Below are 22,596 nucleotides of genomic sequence, written 5' to 3'. Positions count from 1 at the left end.
TATGAGATGACTCACAGGTGCCACAGAGTAGAACTTGGAAGGGATAGGACCCCCGGGCTAGAAACAGAAGAGCATACAAGGGTGAACTACCTTTCCCTGTCTGCTTTGTTAACCACTTAAGCCCCGGACCAATTTGCAGCCAAAGGACCAGGCCCCTTTTTGCGATTCGGCACTGTGTCGCTTTAACTGACAATTGCGCAGTCGTGCAATGTGGACTCCAAACAATATTGGTTTCCTTTTTTTCCCATAAATAGAGCTTTCTTTTGGTGGTATTTGATCACTTTTGCGGTTTTTATTTTTTGCGCTATAAACAAAAATAGAGCGACAATTTTGAAAAAAATGCAATATTTTTTACTTTTTGCTATAATAAATATCCCCAAAGTTTAGGCCGATACGTATTCTACATATTTTTGGTAAAAAAAATCGCAATTAGCGATTGGTTTGTGCAAAAGTTATACCGTTTACAAAATAGGGGATAGTTTTATAGCATTTTTAGTCATTTTTTTTTACTAGTAATGGCAGCAATCAGCGATTTTTATTGTGACTGCGACATTATGGCAGACACATTGGACATTTTTGACACATTTTTGGGACCATTGTCATTTATACAGCAACCAGTGCTATTTAAATGCACTGATTTCTGTGTAAATGACACTGGCAGTGAAGGAGTTAACCACTAGGGGTGGGGAGGGGTTAAGTGTGTGTGTGTGTGTTTGTTTTTGTTTTTTTTAACTGTAGGGGGGGCTTGGCTTGGCGTCAGGGAACAGACGATCAGTGACAGGCTCAGTAGGAACCACAAGCAGAGGTTTGTTTACACAGACCTCCCCTTGTTCTTCAGCTCTATGACCCGATTGCGGGACACCAGCGCCGATCGGGTGTCCGTTGGTCCCGCGGTCACAGAGCTCAGGACCGGGTCGGGAGCACGGCACCGGAGGCGCGCTCATGACCCAGGCCTGGGCACTTAAAGAGCAACGTACAGGTATGTGCTTGTGCCCAGCTGTGCCATTCTGCCGATGTACATGTGCAGGAGGCGGTCCTTAAGCGGTTAAAGTAGAAAAAATTGGATAATCGAGAGGCAATATAATACAGGGTAAGGTCGGATAAATAGGTGCCACACAGGTGGACAGAACACTTCAGAGCTCGTCATTACAGTTTGCGATGGAAGGGGCACCATACAAACGTGTTGAGGATAGATTCCATGTATTTGAAGACCTGTATGGGGATGTATAGGGGGGGCGTGCCAGAAAAGGTAATGAAGAGAAGTATAATTTTCCCCAAATTAATACGTCCCATAATTCCGAGAGGTTCTAAGTTTAGGACATATAGTCCGTGAGGGTCCTCGAGATTTGTACACCTAGGTACCTAATCCTACTGGCTCTAAACAGGGGTAGTCCAGCTTGGTCTGCTGTGGGGGCATCTACATCCAGTGGGAGGATTCGGGACTTATACCAGTTGATCTGGAATATGCACCAAATTCTTTGAGCCGCAGAGCCGACTGGAGTGAAGGCCCGGCATCTTCCAGGTATAGGAACATGTCATCCACATAGACTTCAGACTTCAGACACCCATCCCATGCCGCGGCCTTTGATGTCTGAGTGTGCCCTGATCGCGATAACAAGAGGCTCTACTGCTACGGTGTACAGTAGTGGGGATATGGGGCAGCCCTGACGGGTACCAGGGGATACGGAGAAGGGGTCAGGAATTCTACCATTAACTTGGATCTGGGTATTGGGAGCCTGGTAGAGGCGTTGGAGACATTTAATGCATTTCGGCCCAAAGCCAAATCTGCGCTCCATTCCGCAGCGTCAAACGCCTTGGCTGCATCCAGGCTGACCACTAACCTGGATCCAGTAATCTCGTGTGTAGATTGAAGATTCATAAAGAGACTTTGGAGGTTGAACGCTGTGTTCTTGTTGGGCATGAACCCCGTCTGATCGAGATGTATTAAACTAGGTATTACTTTATTAAGCCTCAAGGTCAAGATCTTGACATCTAACTGCAGGAGAAAGATGGGGCGCTACAGCTCTGGAAAGAGTGGATCCTTTCTGGGTTTGCTGATTAAGACAAGAGCTTCACTCATGAATACAGGGAGTATGGCAGAGTCAAATATGTGGGCATATATAGTGCTTGCAATTCGGGTTGAGAACCTCCCTGAATTGGTCATAGAACTCTAGGGGAAGGCCATCTATGACAGATGCCTTAGAAGGCGGGAGATGCGCCAGTGCCTCCTCTATGCAGTCTGTGGTGATCGGCGCCTCTAGCTGGCTGATCTGAGAATGAGTGAGGGTGGGGAAGGCAATGTTCTGAAGGAATGTATGATCAGTTCCTCTTGAGAATGACTAGCAGTGAAGGTGTAGAGGTCAGAGTAGAACCCCCTGAACTCATCGGCTACTTGGGAAGGGTCTGTAATGATAGTCCCAGAGGCTGACTGAAGCGTGACCACTACCGGAGGCCTATGGTCAAAATGGACCGTATAAGCGAGCAGTTTGCCAGCACGTTCACTGTGCTCAAAGATACATTGCTTACTAAAGAAAATTAACTGTTTAGCTTTTTCGAAGCGTAGTTGGTCAGTAAATCTAGACTGTAGTCTCACGGAAGCGTTGGACACAGATGGGTCAGTGAGAAAACCCTGCTTGAGAAAGCTCAGACGTTCCTCCACTGTGTAGAAGTACGAGTTTGGATGAGGCCTTGTGCCTATTGATGTGTAGCTACGGCCATGTAACTTGGAAGGTTTCCGACACCACCCCAACCAACGCTGACCCCTGGTTGGTACGAAAAAAGTGAACCCATTCTTGCTCTCCAGGTCCGACATAGTGTTAAGCCAGAAAGGGTTCAGCTTATATATACGAGTCGCGGGGAGAGCCAGCAAACCATATGGTCACCCAATATGGGGAGTGGTCAGAGAGCACCCTAACACCGAACCCCACATCAAGCAGGTCAGGCAATGAAGCGGGCAAAACCAGCAGTAGGTCAATGTGGGACATGGGAAGGAGTTAAGCAGGAGTATGCATGTATTTGTGCCTCCGGGTGTCAATCATGGCGAACTCCAAGAGGAACCTCCCAAACCTGGTGATTGAGGGTGGAGGTGACACCCTCAATCACAGGGCAATGGAGCTGAGTATATGGAGACTGGGGTTTGTTGTCATGTTAAAGTCCCCTAACCACATAGCAGGTATCATGGGGTGTTTAGCCATGAAGGCCACACCCTCCTGTAGGACAGGGAATTGAAATGGTGGCAGAATATAGAATGCCATCAGGAGGACTTCCAATCCACTGATGGTGGCATGTAAAATTAAAAACTGACCCTGGGGTCCGACTGCAAAGAATGAAGCTGCAACTGAACCTATCTGGCAATCAGGATAGCAACGCCACAGGAATTAGAGGTGCAAGTTGCCTGTTATAACCAGCCTACCCAGGGTTTTTTAAGCGCCATTTGCATTTGTGATACGAGTCTCCACAAGAACGGAGATATCTGCCCATACAGATTTAAGATGGGAGAGAATAGCTACTCATTTAGGCTTGGTGCATAGCCCACGCACGTTCCAAGTAACTAGCTTAAGGGAAGCCATGGCAATAGTGAGGCTAAAGGGGCATGCAGTCGGACCATCAGGGAACAGCCTACAGCATAACACCCGAGCATCTCAAACAAAAAATTTAGCCATAAGATGTGGTGGAAGCAGTACATCTACGCATAGGCCTGGGCTGTACAGACAATCTGCAAAAGTCGATGCAACATTGGCTGTACATAGAGCAGAGGAAAATTGCAAATTGCGGTCGCAATTGCAAGGGAAACAAAACTTGAAGTATCAGTGGCAGCAGAGCGAACTGGGAATTATATACATACCTTTTAGCACTTGCATTTCCTATCACTTGTTTCAAAAAAGTATTACTTGTTTGTTTTAATGAAACTACTTCCTTTATTGACAGGCTCTCTATGAATTAGTGAAATGTAGATTTCACACAGACGAAGCTCTCCGAAGACTCCACTTTAATGTCAAGGCAGTACAAGGTAAGAGGTAGATATGAGGTGAATAAAACCATAATATCATACAGGTCTCTATTTTTTTTTTTTTTTTTTTTTTACGCCCGAGACTTCTCATGAATGATAAACATTTTTTGAAGGTTCCTATGTTAAAAGGATAGAAAATCAATCCATATTTTTTTTTTACCCATGATTAGGTCAGCTGTGTGCTTGGAGTGAAGATGAGTGTAGAAGTTTTGAGCAAGGATTTCGGGTTTATGGGAAAAACTTTCATCTCATCCAGGCTAACAAGGTGAGAGGTTTGAAATAAACAAGCATAAACAATTTGTAGGCTTGTCTCAATGGAGGGTATGTTGGAGTCATTATTTAATGTTTTAATATGCACTTGTTCATTAGAAATCTATGTAGCCATAAGTGCTTTGAAGTTTACATCAACCACATTTTGTAATCCTTATATGTGCTCATTTACATGAGCAAGTGATAGTCTGAGAGCAGCATCTTGAAATCCCAACTTCAGGCTCCTAACAAGATTAGTCCAACAGGCTAATTAGGATTTCTTTTTTAAATACATTTGCCCCATATTAGAGTACAAGGGGCTGTACTGTTCAAGGATGTTAAAAAATGCTCACTTGCATCAATAAATTCTCTATTATGAAGCATCATATTCTAACAATCCAGGTTACTCCTTGAAGCAGAAACAGGGCTGCTATTGAAGATGTCTGTTCTCCTGCTTAAAAATTCAAAATTGTGCTCTTTACATTGCCCAGGAAAATCAAGTGACATGTCATGGTGACCAGGAATTCAGAAGCACAAATATTGCGAAACGTACCCTTATGGTGATATTATTACATTACCCCAGCAACAGGAACTCCACATCATGAACTGTGTCCTCTAAAATCTCACTGGTGCAGGGAATGAGGGTTTTAGTCAACTTATGCAGTAGGATAGGTTTAAATTTTTATAGAACTATGTTCCCTGCTGCTTTATCAGGAAATGGAGCCTACACCAGTAAGTAGAATTAAAATACAGTACATCTACTGTCAAAATGCTTTGAACTAAAGGAGTGATGGCATCTGGGCGATAGGCCTCTTGTGCACCTGTAAATCTGCATTGGCCCTGAAGTTGAATACACAAAATAAAACACTAAAGCCAGCCATACATGGATCGATGTTCGGCTGGCTCAGCAGAGACCGGCCGAAGTTCGATCAATGTATGGGGGCGGGTTAGTTTATATAAGTCTATCAATTGACTTGTGTACAACTGGCCTGTTAGAAAATTCTCGATCAGTGTCACAAGCTACAGGCGCAAACTTGTGTACTGCAGTTTCCATTCAGTGCTATATAGACAGTTCATATTTTAGCAGAGTACAAATACTTAATTGAACTGAATGAAAATTGTTACGGTGGGTGAAGGAAAATATTCTGACAGGATTCTGTGCGGCCACGAAAGAGGTCACAAATCAAAGAAGTATAATGGCACAAAAAGTCCTCTGAACGACCCTACTGTGACTGATATGTCCTTTGCATGCATACCCAGATATACACCACCAGACCAGTTGTCATAATGGCACACATTTCTCAGCCAGGACCATTAGCTTCTCATATTGTCTGACAGCACATCAGCTGGATTTGCAAGTATTTTGTTTATTGTGCTTGTAGCATTCTATATATAGTTTAGTGCACATCTGTTTAAAAACAAGCTTTTCAAAGGTCTTCATGTGGTTATAAAGTAAGGTAAATGTGATCTATCATTTCAATAAATGTTTCACAGAGGTGATATTTAACCACTTCCGCTCCGGAGGATTTGGCAGCTCAATGACCGGAGAGGCCTTTTTACAATTTGGCACTGTGCTGCTTTATCTGTTAATTGCACAAACATGCAATGTTGTACCCAAACGAAATCTGCGTTTTTTTTCCCCCACAAATAGAGCTTTCTTTTGATGGTATTCGATTGCCTCTGTGATTTTTATTTTTTGCGATATGAATGGAAAAAGACAGAAAATTTTGAAAAAACAACAATATTTTCTACTTTTTGTTATAAAAAAATAAAAATAAACTCAATTTCATACATTTAGGCCAAAATGTGTTCAGCCACATGTCTGGTAAAAAAATTTCAATAAGCATATATTTATTGGTGTTATAGCGTCTACAAACTAGGGTAAATTTTTGGGAATTTACGCAACTATTAGTTATACTACCTCATTACTATTTCATTTCTTGAGGTGCTAAAATGGCAGGGCAGTACAACCCCCCTCCCCCCCCCCCCCCCCCCCCCCCAAATTACCCCATTTTGGAAAGTATACACCAAGGAAATTGGTGGCATGTTGAGCCCATTGAATATTTTATTTATATTTAATTTTTTTGTCACAAGTAATTTAAAAAATGACACAGAGTTGTCACTAAATGATATATTGCTCAAACATGCCATGGACATATGTGGAATGACACCCCAAAATACATTATGCTGCCTCTCCTGAGTATGGGGATACCACATGTGTAAGACTTTTTGGGAGCCTAACTTCCTCACTACCTATCGCAGTTTTCGGAGGCCATGAAATGACAAGATAACACAACCCCCCCCCATGACACCATTTTGGAAAGTAGACACCCCAAGCTATTTGCTTATAGGCATGTTGAGTCCATGGAATATTTTATATTTTGGCACTAGTTTCGGGAAAATTAACATTTTTATTTTTATTTTTTTTTACACAACATTGTCACTAAATGATATACTGTTCAAACATTGCATGGTACTTTTGGGTGGGTTTTGAACTGTCCTGGAATTTCTGACACTTTTTGTTTACATGGAAAAATATATTTTTTTTTGCAAGAAAATTACTTTGAACCCCCAAACATTATATATATATATATAAATATAATTATTATTTTTTTTTTAAAGCAAAGGCCCCACAGATTAAAATGGTGGGTGGTGCAATTTTTTTTTCACACTGTATTTGCGAAACGATTTTTCGAACGCAATTTCTTTGGAAAAAACACACTTTTTTTTTTTTCATTTTAATGCACTAAAATACACTATATTGCCCAAGTGTTTGATAAAATAAAAAAACATGATCTTATGCTAAGTACATGGATACCAAACATGACATGCTTTAAAATTGCGCACAAACATGCAGCTGCAACAAACTAAATTTTTAAAAGAATTTACAGGTTACCATTTTAGAGGAGGTCTACTGCCAAAATTCTGCCCTCGATCTGACCTTCGCAGTGATACCTCACATGCATGGTGCAATTGCTGTTTACATATGACACCAGACCGACGCTTGCAAGGGGGGACAGGGGAGCTTTGTCTTTTATTATGCTTTTTTATTTTTAAACTGTTCCTTTTCATTTTTTTTTAATCATTTGTATTATCTCAGGGAATGTAAATATCCCCCATGATGGCAATAGGTAGTGACAGGTACTCCCTTTTTAAAAAAAAATAAAAATTGGGGTCTGTTAGACCCTAGATCTCTCCTCTGCCCTCAAACCTTCTGACCACACCAAGATCGGTGTGATAAAATGCTTTGCCAATTTCCCAATGGCGCTGATTATATCTGGTGAAACCGAAGTCACGAAATGCTCATAGCTTCCGGTTCTTAGGCCATAGAGATGATTGGAGCTGTTCTGGTCTCTGATCAGCTCTATGGTCAGCTGGCGGAACCACCGGCTGCATTCTTGGGTTCCCTGTTGGGACAGGAGAGCCCGAGAAAACCATGGAAGATAGAGGGAGAGAGGAAGACGTTCACTCCCACTGCTTATAAAAGCAGTCCAGAGGCTAATTAGCCACTAGGATTGCTTTTACATGAAAGCCGAAAGGCTTAAAAGAATGATACCAAGATGATACCTAAACCTGCAGGCATCATTCTGATACAACCACTCAAAGTCCTGCAACATACCAGTATGTTGCTGGTCCTTGTTGGCCATACATTGTTCTTTTTTTTTTTTTCATGCAGCCTGTGGGCTGAACAAAAAGAGACTGATCGTGGGTATGCCCACCATTAGAATATCGCCCTTCACCCACTTCTATGGATGGTCATAGATGCACCATTTTCTTTTAACTGTGGTGGTGAAATCACCTCCTACAGCACTGGAGTCGCTGATTTATGTATCGTGGGAGCAAACGCTGTTGTTGTCAAGATAGATAAATCAGTGCTGCAGCTGAATGGCATACCTGCTAAGCAAATGATGGTTAACAATAAAACAAAGTAACATTACAGTATAACAGTAAGACTTACCATACCTGCAAAGCAAATACAATAAAGCATAGTAAAACTAAAACATTTTTTAACGCAATCTGTGCCTAAAAAATATGTCGAAGCATGGGGGCATCCGTCCCTAATGTTAGGAGCAAATGGCATCTCCACCCCTGCCCCCATGCTTCGGCATATATGCTCTTTTTTTTTAACTGGTGGTGAATAAGAATGAGCTCCGGTGTGTTCGCACACCCCATGTGCAGAGCCCGCCAGGAAGTCGGCACTGCGCTAATCACAGGCAGTGAAACATTGTCCTGATGCGTGGCTGCAGAGATCGGGAAATGTCTCACTGCCTGTGATTAGAGCAGTGCCGACTTCCTGGCAGGCTCTGTGCATGGGGTATGCAAACACGCCAGAGCTCATCCTTAGTGGTGAAGTCACCTCCGACAGCGCTGGAGTTACGACTTTAGGTATAGTGGGAGCAAACGCTGTTGCCGTCAAGATAAATAAACCCGTGCTGCAGCTGAATGGCGTACCTGCTAAGCAAATGGTGGTTAACAATAAAATAAACATTACAGTATAACATATCATACCTGCAAAGCAAATACAATAGAACATAGTAAAAATGAAACAGAGCGAACAATAGATATAGGACAATAGTGAGAGGACAGTAGAGAGCGAACATCGTGTAACAGGCTTACTGCATTTGCATTGGGAAGTTGGGCCAGAGCACCGTCTGGGAACAGAAGGGCTCTGAAGATCTCTTCCTGGAATTTAAGGAAGGATCCAGTTCGTCCTGAAGCTTTGTATAGCACAAAAGCATTCAGCAAAGCCAATTGAAATAAACAAGATATTTTTTTGTACCAGCATCTAGCCTTACAGGCAATTGGGTACGGCTCCAACAACTGGTCGTTGAGGTCCACACCCTCCCACACCCTTCTTCACAACACCAGTTGCCATAGGAATTTAGACTGTCGCGTCTGCGTGAAGGGAGGAAAGAATGAAAACATTCTTATTATCCCTCCACTACACAGCGAGCAAGTTAGTACACTTCAAGCAGGCTCTCTCCCCCAGCCTAAGATGGGAATCTACAAGCCGCTGGGGAAAGCCTTGGCGATTAGATCGCACAGTGCCACATGCTCCAATTTGTTGATCAAACAAGTGACTAAAAAGTGCCACGCTCCTGTAATAATTGTCCACATACAAGTGGCACCCCTTTCCGAATAAGGGTGACACCAATTCCCACACAATCTTGCCAGTGCTCCCTAATGTAATCTGGGCAGTTCAGTGGCTCTACAAGACTATCTCTTCCCTCTTAAACCATAAAAATATATGTATAGCCTGTGGTCCTGTCTTGACCCCATATCTGGCACACTTGCTGGGAAGATACTGTATGAATGACAAGCAGCCAGAAAACTTCATCACGGACTCGTCAACGCAGATAACTCGATGGGGAGTAAACAAGGCTGCAAAATGTTGGTTGAAGTGGACCAATATGACCACACCACCAATATATAAATGGACCAATATGACCACAACTCACTCTTTTTAGTTACACCCATGAGAAGGGATAGGCCCAAGAAGGTCTTAAATTCGGAGACCGTAATTGGTCTCCAATCTCTGGCAAGGGTCAGCTGGGGATTAGCGGCGATGAATTGACCAGCACATAAATTGCTTTGGTCCACAATAGATCTATAGAGATCTTCGGTGAAAAACAGGGAATAAAAATCAAGTGACGTAAATTCAACTGTTTCCACCTTAATTTCCGGGTTGGCCAGTGAATGGGTACTGCAGAAGTGGTGGGTTCCCAATTAGGATTGACGAATGCAGCAGGAAGGGCACTATGAGCTTGACCGGCCTATCTTTGTCGTCTTCTCTGTGGCAGCGGGACACTAATTGTGCTTGCCACCTAGCCAGCTTGAACTGCACTTATGGGACTCGCCATGTCACCAAGTGTTACTGCAGTGCTGGATGTACGACCAGGATGTACTAGGCCGCTGGTGCTTGCCAGTTCACCATTAGGAATAGGGGCACTAGTACTGGCTCTCTGCTTCATATGAGGGACCTGCGGTTCTTGCACATCAACGACGGCAGAAGATCGGGGTCTGGTATGCCTGACCTTGGCATGGACCTAACTCCATTGTCAGAGCTATCTGTCAGGGTGCCGCTGCTGTCTACAGGTACGTATTCTGAGCCTGAATCTAACAGATGAGTGACTTCCTCTTCACTATCTGTCATGCTTAGAAAAGTATAGGCCTCTTCCCTAGTGTACCTTCGATTTGCCATTTTGGGCTCTAAATTTACTGGTACACTAATGAGACTCGCAGGTAAAAAAGCTCCTGACCGTTAGCGACTAATTCAAACGCTAATTCAAACGCTACCAAAAAAACTGTTAGCAATCACAGGGATCAGGCCTGAATCTACGAACGCTTCAGTTATGTGTGTTGTGTTTTGTAAGTGAGTGATCGATACGGCACTTGGGTGGGCAGAGCTGGGCGGGGGGGCTAAACACAGGTGCTAGCAGGTATCTGGGCTGATCCCGCTAACACTGTTTTTGAGAACCCTAAACTGCTGGGGACGCTAGTATAGATCTGATCAGATATCAATCCTTATCCAGACACTACTACTAAGGGAGGCATATGGTGCGCGCATGGGTGTTAGTGGTACTGGCACTGATCTGCCGCTGCCTGGGGCGATGCAGACCCTATCTGGTGCTAAAACCGGGTCAGGAGGTTAAGCCTTTATTGGGTAAAATACAGCGGGTGCCCTGACGCTATAAAAAATAAACTAGCTAAACTGCGTCACCCGTGACACTTATACTGATCACAGGTGACAGGGTAACCAAGTGATTAAACCTTTAGTGGGGGTTAGGGGGGTCCCTAGACCTATCTGGGCCTAATACTAATTACCCTAACACTGATTAGTGTCACTAATGACACCAGTACAGCGATCAAAAAAAATCTGAATGCTGCACTGGGTGACACAGTGACAGGTGGTGAAGGGGTTAACTGGGGGGGTGATCGGGGAGTGAATTGTGTGCCTACGTGACCTGGTGTCAGTGTTGTGTTGTGCAACTCACTCTGTGATGTCTTCTCTCACCTCGGTCTGGAGTGTAAAGACCAACATGAGGAGAGATGACATCACTTCCCCTGTCAGTGTTTACATTTACACGACAGGGGAAGGATCTCGTTCATTAGGACTGATCACCAGGTCCAGGCCAGATTTCATTGGCCTGTGCATGGGGATTGATCGGTTCCCGATCGAATACGACTGTCGCGGCCGGCCGGCCGGCCGCCCGACGTAGCATGACTGTGATTCGCCTGCCTGTGCCATTCTGCCGTAGTATAACTGCGGCCGATGGTTGGTAAACGGTAATGCAACATCTAGTACATTGAGTGTGGCTTAAGCTGGCAAAGGTTTGGGAAATATGCTTTAGCTGAGCCAATTAGATTTATTCTTTTCTCCTAAATAAGTCACTAACAGTTTACGCGTGTTTTAAGGTGCTATTACGTAACCTAATTATAATAATTACCGTATATGACGGTGTATAAGACGACCGGGCATATAAGACGACCCCCTAATCTTACTGTTGTATAAGCATTTTTTTCTTGTACTTACCGTATAAGACGACCCCCTTCCAAGGCTTCCGACGCTTGATATTCCGTCCGTCCTTGCTGAAGCAGGAGCTGGCGCCATATCTTTCTTCCTGCTTTTGCTGGAACCAATCACAGCGAGCGATGTATTCTATTAATGAATACAAAGCCTGCTTGGATTGGCAGAGGCTGTATCATTATCAGCCCGCGCCTCTGACTCTCAAAGCCAATCCGAGCAGGCTACAGAGTAGCCTGCTCGGATTGGCAGAGGTTGTTGCTCCAATCCGAGCAGGCTCTGTATTCATTTGAATACATCGCTCGCTGGGATTGGCTCAGCGGTATATACTGTATGTAGCCGAAGCTACATACAGTATTACCGAACCCTCAGCAGGCATCGGAGGGGCTGATCCGGCGTATAAGACGACCCCCGATTTTCGGCCAGTTTTTTTAAGTGTAAAAGGTCGTCTTATACGCTGGCAAATACGGTAGTTTAGTAAAAAAAAAATGTTAAACGTCATTGCAAGGTTGGTGGAAGCGCAGTTAGAATATTCTATGGGTTATTCTGTAATGATCTTATGTACCAAAAATAAACTATTTCATGTTTACAAATGTGTTTGATACCATTACAACTGCCAATGTACGTTTAGCAGAATGATGGATGTTTTAATATTCCTTGTGATTTAAAATAAAAGCTATTATAAAAAATGGCATCAGCGACTACTTATATTTAATGTGAAGTTTCCTTTATGCTGCTGGTTGCAGTTTTAGTTGAAATCCTCTGATTCCCACTACCCCATCAGCAGTAATCCTTCAATGCTGAAGTTTTTTTTCCCCGTGAGGGATCTGTCATATACATTTGTCAAGAGTGTCTGCTCCTACTGGTTTACGCTGGATCGTGTACTATGTATCAGGTGATCTAGCTGGCAAGGTGCTTAAGGCAGGTCCAGGGCAGTGATTCCTGGGGTAGAGTTGAGTCTCTGAAGGCCCTGCAGTGCCCGCCCACTATCAGGGGTAAAGACTGGCCCTGCAGCATCAACTGGCGAATGACCCCGTGGTGCAGCTTGTGGCAGTTTTTCTCTAACATTGTTCACTGTGCATTGGGGCAGTGTAGGCTGATTGTTTAAAAGTTGCAGACTGCCATTCGTGTGCAATGAAGTCATCATGCTGTTTGCCCAAGCATCATTTCTCCTGGCTACAACGTGGCAAAACTGTTTCAATGGTTTAGCTATCCTTTAGCCACAGCCCCTGTCCAGCTGCAGCAGCCTACAATTTTAGTCTGCTCTCTGCTGAAAATGGGTCATAGGAGTGCAAAATGAACTACACTCCTGCAATCCATAGGAGAAATCTAAACAAGCTTTGGCTGGACTTCTCCTTTAAGGGCGAATGCTCGTTTGGACCATCCTTGGATGACTTTATCAAGCAGGAAACTGAAAGCGCACTCTTACCCCTAAAGAAGGCATAGCTGACAGGTCAGAAACTGGTGATGCCTTCAGAATCCAAGAAGAGTTCCTTTCGTAAGCACCAAGCCTCGGGCAAGCAGCAGCCTATATACTAGCTGAATTAATTGAAAGAGCCCTAGATAGGGGTGTGACCATTGCTGAGACAAAATCTGAGAAATGTGAATAATGGTATCGCATGATCTTGGATTACAATTTTCAGCATAAAAAATTTGAAAAGATAGTGACCAAACATGATTGAGTGCTTGGCCCATTACTCCCTGAACACCCACAGTTTATTCACAGAAAAGTACCCTCTCTCTGGGACAGCCTGGTCCCAGGAGTCATTGACCCCCAAAAAAATATAGATGATAGACTTTTTGCTTTCTTATTGGGATTTTATGCATGTGGGAGGTGTGTAGCCTGTAAAAGCTTGAAGAGAACATCAAAGTGAAAGGAGTTCAGCTCATCGGTTACACAGAAATAATAATAAATAAAAGATTTATCACCTGTACGACTCAGAGCATTGTATACATGTTTGAGTGCGGGCATTGAGAAGGTCTCGAGACACTGGGGAGGCGGGAAACTTTTTACGACATTTCATGCCGAGTCCTCCTGGATCTACAAAACTTGATCCTGACTCCTGCTGGCTTGAATGTCGATTTTGTGCTTAACTGTTTTATTTCAGATAAAATACATCTATTTTATCTTTGTGATATCTATTTTTTGGAATATATATATTTTGTAAAAAGATGGCCGCAGTGTGACTGTTTAGTTGCATATATTGATTTTAGGTTTTGGAATTTTTATACTTAATTGCTCTACTGAGTATATTAATACATTGGAGGGTGGGGTGCCCTATTATGTTAAAATTAATTTTGTTATACCCTTGAAGCAGCAGGACTTTTAGGTGATAGATTTACCTCCTTTTTGCATGTTTGGGCAATATCATTGGGCCAATGTGAGTATGAGAGGTTTTTATACATTATTCAATTTTAAATAAATTAAATAGTATGGGGTTGAGCGCTACCTTTAATGTTTGCGGCTACACCGCTCACCCCGGGGGAGATAGATCAGTCAGTGTCTGGTTGCTATGGCACTTGTTATTTAAGAACTGGTTGACTACGTGGTTCTGATCCCGCTTATGGATGTAACTTGGGGGGGGGGGGCGCTACGTATGATGTTGCCTGTGGCCATCATCTTGGTTAGATTGTCTATGCACAGATACACCTTTACACACGCACTTGGTTCAAGTACTTTGCCTGTAAGGGATTTTTAATAAAGTAGTGTTTATACAGAGAGCACTAGATTATTTTGTTCTTACTTATACATGTCCTGTGGAGCTATTGCCATCTGCATCGTGAGCTGATTGTTGGGGGAATTACCCCCACAGTGTGGGAAAGTGCTTGTTGACTGTTCTGGTCACACTAAGCCCTTGTACACACGGTCAGACATACCGACTAAAAATGTCCGATCGGACCGTGTTGACGGATAATCCGACTGTGTGTGGGCTCCATCGCACTGTTTCCGTCGGAATATCCAAGAGCTGGGCTATAAAACTTTCCGACAACATGATCCGATCGGACTTTGTCCGATTGTGTGTAGATAATGCCGATCGGACAAAGTGCCACGCATGCTCAGATCAAATTCCTAGACCAAAGCTATTGGCTACTAGCCTGAATGTAGTCCCGTTGTAATGAAATAACGTCATCGCGTTACGTACGATCGGATTTTCCGACAACTTTGTCCAACCGTGTGTATGCAACACAAGTTTCGGACAAAATCTAACGGATTTTGTTGTCGGAATGTCTGACTGTGTGTACAGGGGCTAAGGAGGTGAGAGACTGCTATTTTAGTCAGTGGTGGACAAGTTGGACTCACTCTGAACACTTGCATGTCTATTATTGGACACTTTTCCCACAGTGGCTGACATTTTGATAGCTTCAAGATTTACTGCTTCCATGGACTTGTTTTATTGCTTTTTAGTGATTGGTTCTTTTGTGCTGCCCCTGACCTATGTTTATATATATCCCAGTTCTGTAAGAACTGTACCCCCAAGTCCTCTAGGCAAGGAGTCAAGTCCTCTACACAGGGTAGGGGTGCTCACGTGGGGGTGCTGGATTTAAGGAGGGAAGAAGGCATTTATCGGTCTTCGCTTGAACTCAGGAAGACACAGCATGGTGCTCAGAGGTTACAAACTAGAATTTTGCTGCTTTCACCCCTCCACTCTTTATGCACTCACAGGTATATTGGGAGCCACAGAAAGAGTGGTTTTCTTTGCAGATGTGGAAAAGATGCTGTCCCAGCGGCTCATTGTACCTGTACAGGTATTCAAAGAGGTCTCATGGCTTCTATTTCAGCTGTCTGACATATTCTGGAACTTCATGGCCTTCAACAAGTTTGAACTGCAGGGGAGGATCACCACAACCAGTCTGAGTCCTTATCTTTTGTCCTGTCCACAGCCCCTGAAGTTTATACATGTTGGCTCTGGTTTTGAAGTTGTTGTTGGTATGCTTCTTGTGGGGTATCTGGATGACCTGCTCTCAGGGAGCAATTGGTTCAGAAGCTGACATCAATTGTTCATTAGACAGTATATGTTCTGGAGAAATTCAGTTGGGTGCTGAAGATTCAGAAGTCGGCCTTGATTCTGACACAACATCTGGAGTTGTGCCTTTTTGATCCTATGTGGAGTCCCTCAGGTCATTGGAAAGTCCCTTGATTTGAGCCTGCATGATAGTGCTTCGGTAAGGTGGTAGGTGCATTTTATTTCAATTCCCTATGCCCAGTTGCACCCCAGAGCTCTTCAGTTCAAAATCAAGGGTTGGGTTGCCTCTCGATCCACTATTTGTTGTTGGATTCGTCAGCTTACGTCTCAGGCTTATGGTCCTATGGGTAAGGTTCCTCCTCTTCCGGTGAAGGCCAGTTCTACCAGGAGTACCAGCACTTCCTGGGTGATTTAGCTTCAAGCTTCTGTTCATGTTTGCAAGTCTGCTACCTGATCTTCTTGTCACATTTACCAAGTTCTACCAGGTTGATGTTCATACCTCTGTGAACATCACGAGGGCAAAATGTTCTTTGTTGTGGGATTCTTCTTTTATTCTGTTTTTATATTTTTTTTTTTTGTTTGTTTTGGAAGTGTTGACCTTATTGCTGTTGCCAACCCCTCACGTTCAGTGCTTTGGGATATCCTAAATAATCATGAAAATGAAGTGCCCTGTGATGTACAACCAATAAATTGTTTGGAGTTCATCACAGGGCTCAGGGACCCCTTCCCTCTTTGTTTTCTCATTGCTTATTATAAAACTGGGGTTTAGTTGAGCTGGGAGTGGTTTTGTCTAGGCAGGGAACTCCTGCTTTTTTGGTCAGTGTCCATTCACCTGAAGGTAGAAGCATAACCCAAGTATTCATGAATAAGACGTTTCCTGTGATGTTCTCCAAGGACAGGATTTTACAGTTAAACCAAAAATCCTACTTTTCTGCACAACCTGTAAATAAAGTTCCTTTAAGGTGAGGATGGCGCTACCATGTTACCATGCATTCATATGTAATTTGTAACTTAAAGTGGAGGGCCACCCTGAAAAAAAGAAAATGCATAAAAAATTGGAAAAAAATGAAGAAATCTTTTTTTTTTTACTTACCAGAAATGCCTGTTGCTAGGCACATCATCCTAATCTGCCTCTTCCTCCTCCGCGGAGATCTTCTATCTTCTCTCCTCCGTGCGGAGTCTTCTGGGTAATGGGTCGCGCTGTGTTCTGGGAACTGTGTCCCCCAGAACACAGCGCGTCCCATTCACAAAGCGTTGCGTGACTCGCGCATGCGCAGTAGGAAATGGGCAGTAAAGCCGCAAGGCTCCACTGCCTGTTTCCCTTACCCAAAATGGCAGCGCCGGGACCCGAGACCAAGGGACAGGTCAGCCTCGGGCGGCCGACATCGCGGGCGCCCTGGACAGGTAAGTGTGCTTATTAAAAGTCATCAGCTACAGTGTTTGCAGCTGCTGACTTTTACGTTTTTTTTTCCAAAACCGGCCCTCCTCTTTAAGGCGAGGATGGCGTTACTATGCATCTATTTGTAGTTTGTAACTTGGTGTGTAAGTCAACCCTAAAACTAAAATCCCTGCATCTGCAGACATCCACATGCTATGATTAACCTGTCTAGCCCTGTAAAGCAATCCATATACATACCTTTTCTAAAGCTGATCCAACCTGATCTCCAGCAGCGGAAGCTCTGCAGAGGACGCTCTGCAGAGGACACAGCTGACAACGGCTGTGAAATGAATGGGGAGTGACGTCATCCATAGACTTACTATGGGGCTTCTGTTGTCGGATGTGTCCTCTGAACCCGCCTATACAGAGAAGCCATGGCAGGCACATGTTAACATGGAAGCAGTCCTTGCTTTAAAGGAACTTTATTTACAGTAATGGATAAATAGATACTGTATATTTCTGAACAATCTGTTATAGTTGAAAATGATTAAAGATACAGATATTGGTTTTATATATTTGGAATAGGAAGCTGAAAGCAGACTTTACATTAACAAAGAGACTGCTTACTGCTTCAGGGTCTCTTTTCAACAGTTAATCATGGTATTAGCCACTTCAACCCTCGGAAGGATTTACCCACTTCATGACCAGGCCATTTTTTGCGATACGGCACTGCATCATTTTAACTGGCAATTGCGTGGTTGTGCCATGCTGTACCCAAACAAAATTGATGTAATTTTCTTTCCCACAAATAGAGCTTTCTTTTGGTGGTATTTGATCACCTCTGCGGTTTTTATTTTTTGCGCTATAAACAAAAAAAGTGAAAATTTTTAAAAAAAATAATTTTTTACTTTCTCCTATAAAACATTTCCAAAAAAATTAAAAAAAACTAATTTCATCATAAATTTAGTCCAATATGTATTCTGCTACATATTTTTGGTAATCTACAAAATAGGAACTAGATTTATGGCATTTTTATTTATTTATTTACTAGTAATGGTGATTTTTAGCGGGATTGCGGCGGACAGATCGGATACCTAACGGACATTTTTGACACTATTTTTTGGGAGCCAGTGACATTACTACAGTAATCAGTGCTAAAAATGTGCACTGTTATTGTACTAGTGACACTGGCAGGGAAGAGTTTAACATCAGGGGCGATCAAGGGGTTAACTGCGTTCCCTCACTGTGTTCTAAGTGTATGGGGTAGGACTCACTGAGACAACACACAGATCCGTCTTCCTGCATAGCAAAAAGACAGGAGTTTAAGTATTCTCTGCACCTCCTTGGACACTGTCTTTCTGTGTGCTTCTGGGATGCGATACAGCTTTAAACATTAAAGATATTGGGCACTGTTATGATGTCATGCTTGATGACATTGGTGAAAACCGGCAGTGGATTCCTGTTTTCTGTCCCTCCAGGGTTTTAACAAATTTACGAGATAAATTTGGCAACGTTTTCTTTTTCCAGGCTGATGTACCTTGTAGTTCACCTCATTAGCCTCCTAGATGGCAAACAATAGGGCAACATGTCCCAATCCGTCCCTGCCATCACCTTCAACATAAAAGGTGTACCCTGGTCCATCAGTATCTCTTTGGGCAGTCCAGTTCTTGAAAACATATGGAATAACTCCCAGGCAGTGGCCTTAGAGGGAAACAAACAAAAAAAAATGAGGGGGGGGGGGGGACGACGACGACTCTTAACAGTAGTGCTGTTATTGGCACTAGAACAAAATGAAAAAAAAATGAATTGTGATCCAGTAACTACTGAGCTTGTTAGCATATTGTAAGGGGTAGATTTAAGTTACATGTAATAAGATGGAAGTCATCATTATAAGATGTGTGGGTTGGCCGTGGATTCAATTACATACAATATACGTGTCCACCTGAGCCTTTATGATGTAAGCTACTAATTAGGAGAGTCTGGGTCAGTATTGGCAGACAGGTCCTCAACCCAAATGTTTCAGATTTTTTAGGGTATCCTCTCACCAAATAGGTGGCTTTGTACAGTGGTAAATTGACATTAATTAATTTTTTTCAACAAGTTTAGGGTTGGAGCTGAAGGGGATTTCCATTGGAGAAGAGTAACTTTCCTTGCATAGAACAATAATAATCCTATCAGCATCCTAGAAGCCTGCAAATGAGCCAGGGCGTCCTCCAAACCCAGCAAACAAACCTCCACTGTCCGGGGCACATGAATAGTGGTCACAGAGTGTATGACCGAGACTACCTCTCCCCGGAATATTTGAATATTAGGACATTACCAAAATACGTGGATAAAGTCTGCTGAGTCCGCTGCACACCCCCAACACTCCGCAGGAAAGGAGGGATATATTCTGTGTAAACGCACAGGTGTAAGATGGATTCTATGCAGGAGTTTGTAGTGAATCAACCTGTCCCTTGCGGAAACCAGTTGTACAAATGGACATTCCCATGTTTCTTCCCACCCTTCAGCGTCCAGGTCAGGGACGTCCAGTGTCCATTTAGATTTAAGAGCTTCGAACCCCGAGTGGACAGAGGGAGACATGGTCTTATAAATGGTTGAGAGGGGTTTGGCGAGGATGTAATCTCTAAGTGTTTCTTCTAGAGTCGAGGTATAAAAAGCTACAGGTTGTTGTTTAAATTGTATTTGAAAGGCGTATCTCAATTGTAAATATCTAAAGAAGTATACATTAGGCAAGTTAAAGTGTAATTTTAAGGTTTCAAAGGGTTTTAGTTCTCCAGCAATACATATCTGTTCTAAATATTTTATGCCCTTTACTGCCCAAGGTATAGAGGGAATTCCGGTAATTAATGGATTGAGCCATGGGGGGGGGGGGGTGTTGTGAGATATGATCGGCGGAACTAGGGCATAGCTTGGGCCAGCAACCAGGCTTTCAATACGGCTTTTATGGCTGCAGTCAAAAGAAGGGAAGTAGAGGTCCCTCTGTATAGGAGGTTTTTAAGAGCCTTGAAGGAGCCTACACAGGAAACCCCTAATACTACCGCTGCGTTGGTCTCATTCTGTGTGAGACAGTTATGGGCATGTGTGAGCATGGCAGCCAGGAAATATTTGTAGAGATTCGGGCACGCCTATCCTCCCTATAGCCACAGCCATTGCAAAATTGTCAACTTAAATCTTGGTTGTTGTGAGCCCCAAATGAAAGCAGTTAGAGTAGAATTCATTATTTTAAAAAAATTTGGGGGAATCCAAACTGCCGCTTGCCGGAGCACATAGCACGATCTGTGATTGGCTGTGTCCGAGGGACATAGCCAACACAGAACTTCCCCGATGAGCGTCCGCGGTGGCGCGCATTGGGGAAGAAAACGGGAGGACGTCCAGGGACGGCCTCCCGGCAGTTAGCGTCCACTCTGTAGCCGTCTTTTGGCTATAGAGTGGGCACAAAGTGGTTAAAATACCCACAAACCCCATCCAAAATGCTCTATAGGGTGCTTGGACACTAATTGAGACCTATTTTTAAAAAAGTAGGCATTGGGGCATGAGTACTCTATTTTCAGTAAAAGGGAAATCATGATTTTAATACATTGTGCAAAACTATCTTAAAATGTCTGCAAAACCAAATACTAGATGTGACTCAAATAAAGCATGCACATATAACAGAAGTATCTAACGGAAAGTGTAATTTAAAGGGATGTTAAACCCCAAATCAAAAAGGTATTCAATTGCAGCTTACCAATTCTTAGATGTGGACATATATTTTCTTTTTTTTTCCTTTATTTTCAGCCATTGATCTGGCCAGTAAGTTGTTTTTTGTTTTGTTTCTACTTCATTTAACATAATGTTTCTCAACTACAGTCCTCAAGCACCACCAACGGGTCATGTTTTCAGGCTTGCTATTATTTTGCACAGGTGATTTGATCAGTTTTACTGCCTAAAGCCTCGTACAAATGTTTAGATTCTCGGACAACCGAATGTCTGTTTTTTGTGGCATGCTAGTCTCATGTCAAAAGTGAACAGGTTACTCACAATATGAAAATTTTTGTACGACAGAATTCAACATCAGGAGTGACGTAACGTGTTGAATAGTTTTTTATGTATTCTTTTGTTTCTGAGCATGTATAATCTTGCTCTTACGACTTTTTTTAGTACGAAAATCATTCACATTCGACAAAAATGTTATGGTCTGCACATCCAGCTTTTGTCTGCCGAAAAAGCAAAATCGTCTGTCGAAAGCACCGTACTAACAATCCGAAAATCAGCAGACAGCTCGTCGTGCAAATTTTTCTATTTGATATTTGTGTCCTGTGTACGGGCCTTTAGTATTTATCACAACTGTTTCATCTCAGGGAAATCCTGAAAACGTGACCTGTTGGGGGTACTTGATTACTGGAGCTGAGAAACATTGCTTTAACAGACCAAGTGGCAATTAGCGGGCAGAGAAAAAACATTTAACACTAACAGGAGTGCTAACAAGGTCAGCTTTTATTCATTTATGTAAAACCTTTATTCCAAAAGAAAAAGCTGTTGCTGTAACTGCATGAAAAGTGTTTGGAGGAGATGGGCTTTAATTTGTTGGTCATCTCCATACAAATCTGCTAATGCATGGAACACTACCCTCTCCCCAGATTGACCATGTTGCTGTCCATAAGTATATTGGGGGTTAATTTACTAAAGGCGTATGACTGTGTACTTTGCAAAGTGAAGTTGCTACAGAGCTTAGTAGGTAAAGCTTCACTTAAAGATTACCCAATCACGTGCAAGAAAAATAAAAACAGCATTTTTGCTTGGATATGATTGAATGATGGAAGTTAGCAGAGCTTCTACTTATTTATTACTTATTTACTAAGCTCTGGAGCAACTGCTCTTGCAGAGTTAAACTACACTTTGCAGAGTTCAGTCTATTTTATTTGCCTTTAGTAAACAGATACCTTTTGTTGCTCTTCCATCAGGAGTGAAGACACCCTAAGAAAAGTATTTTGTGTTACTGACCAAATCAACAGGTGAAAATAAAAGGGGAAGAAGCCAAAAAAACAACTAATGCATACATCACATTATAGGATTGGTAGGCTGCAGTATTTTACATTTGTTTGCTGCTGCAAGACATTGTTACTGTTTCTTTAGTAGCATTTCTGTCAAGATGTTAAGTCGTCTTTTTTTTTTTTTTTTCCCCCTCTAAGGTGCGCACACGGTCAGTAGGGGAGTGCGTCCAGTTTTACTACAGTTGGAAAAAGTCTGAGCGTTATGATCATTTCACCCAGAGTCGAATGGGAAGGAGAAAGCAGCTAATAAATTCAGCATCCTTGTAAGTATTTGGATCTTTCGACAGGTGTAGAATGTCCCCAGTAAGCTGATAGTCCATAATGTTTTGTTCAAAAATAAGACCTTGAAGTCTTTTTGTAAAAAATAAATACATTTGCATAGTGCCCAGCGAAACTGCATATAGCAGCGGGTTAAATTGGTATTAAACCCTAAA

General features: G+C 42.9%; 1 protein-coding gene across 6 annotated transcripts in view; it reads left to right on the top strand.

Moving 5' to 3' along the window:
• MIER2 (MIER family member 2) overlaps nucleotides 1-22,596 on the top strand; it is a 101,531-nt gene that overhangs the window by 56,308 nt on the left and 22,627 nt on the right. For all 6 annotated transcript variants that reach the window (XR_013272199.1, XM_077475608.1, XM_077475606.1 and 3 more), the window contains 3 exons: nucleotides 3,928-4,009; nucleotides 4,180-4,274; nucleotides 22,301-22,425. Coding sequence is in view for 5 of the 6 variants with exons in the window: in XM_077475608.1 (XP_077331734.1) it covers nucleotides 3,928-4,009; nucleotides 4,180-4,274; nucleotides 22,301-22,425 (302 nt within the window). In the remaining variant the exon portion in view is untranslated. The remainder of the gene's footprint in view (nucleotides 1-3,927; nucleotides 4,010-4,179; nucleotides 4,275-22,300; nucleotides 22,426-22,596) is intronic.

The sequence above is a fragment of the Lithobates pipiens genome, unplaced genomic scaffold (genome assembly GCF_037356315.1).
Source record: "Lithobates pipiens isolate NorthernLeopardFrog02 unplaced genomic scaffold, aLitPip1_a1.2 Scaffold_13, whole genome shotgun sequence".
Classification (NCBI taxonomy): domain Eukaryota; kingdom Metazoa; phylum Chordata; class Amphibia; order Anura; family Ranidae; genus Lithobates; species Lithobates pipiens.
Note: the sequence above shows the minus strand (reverse complement) of the source record. Positions and strands in the feature narration are given on the sequence as shown.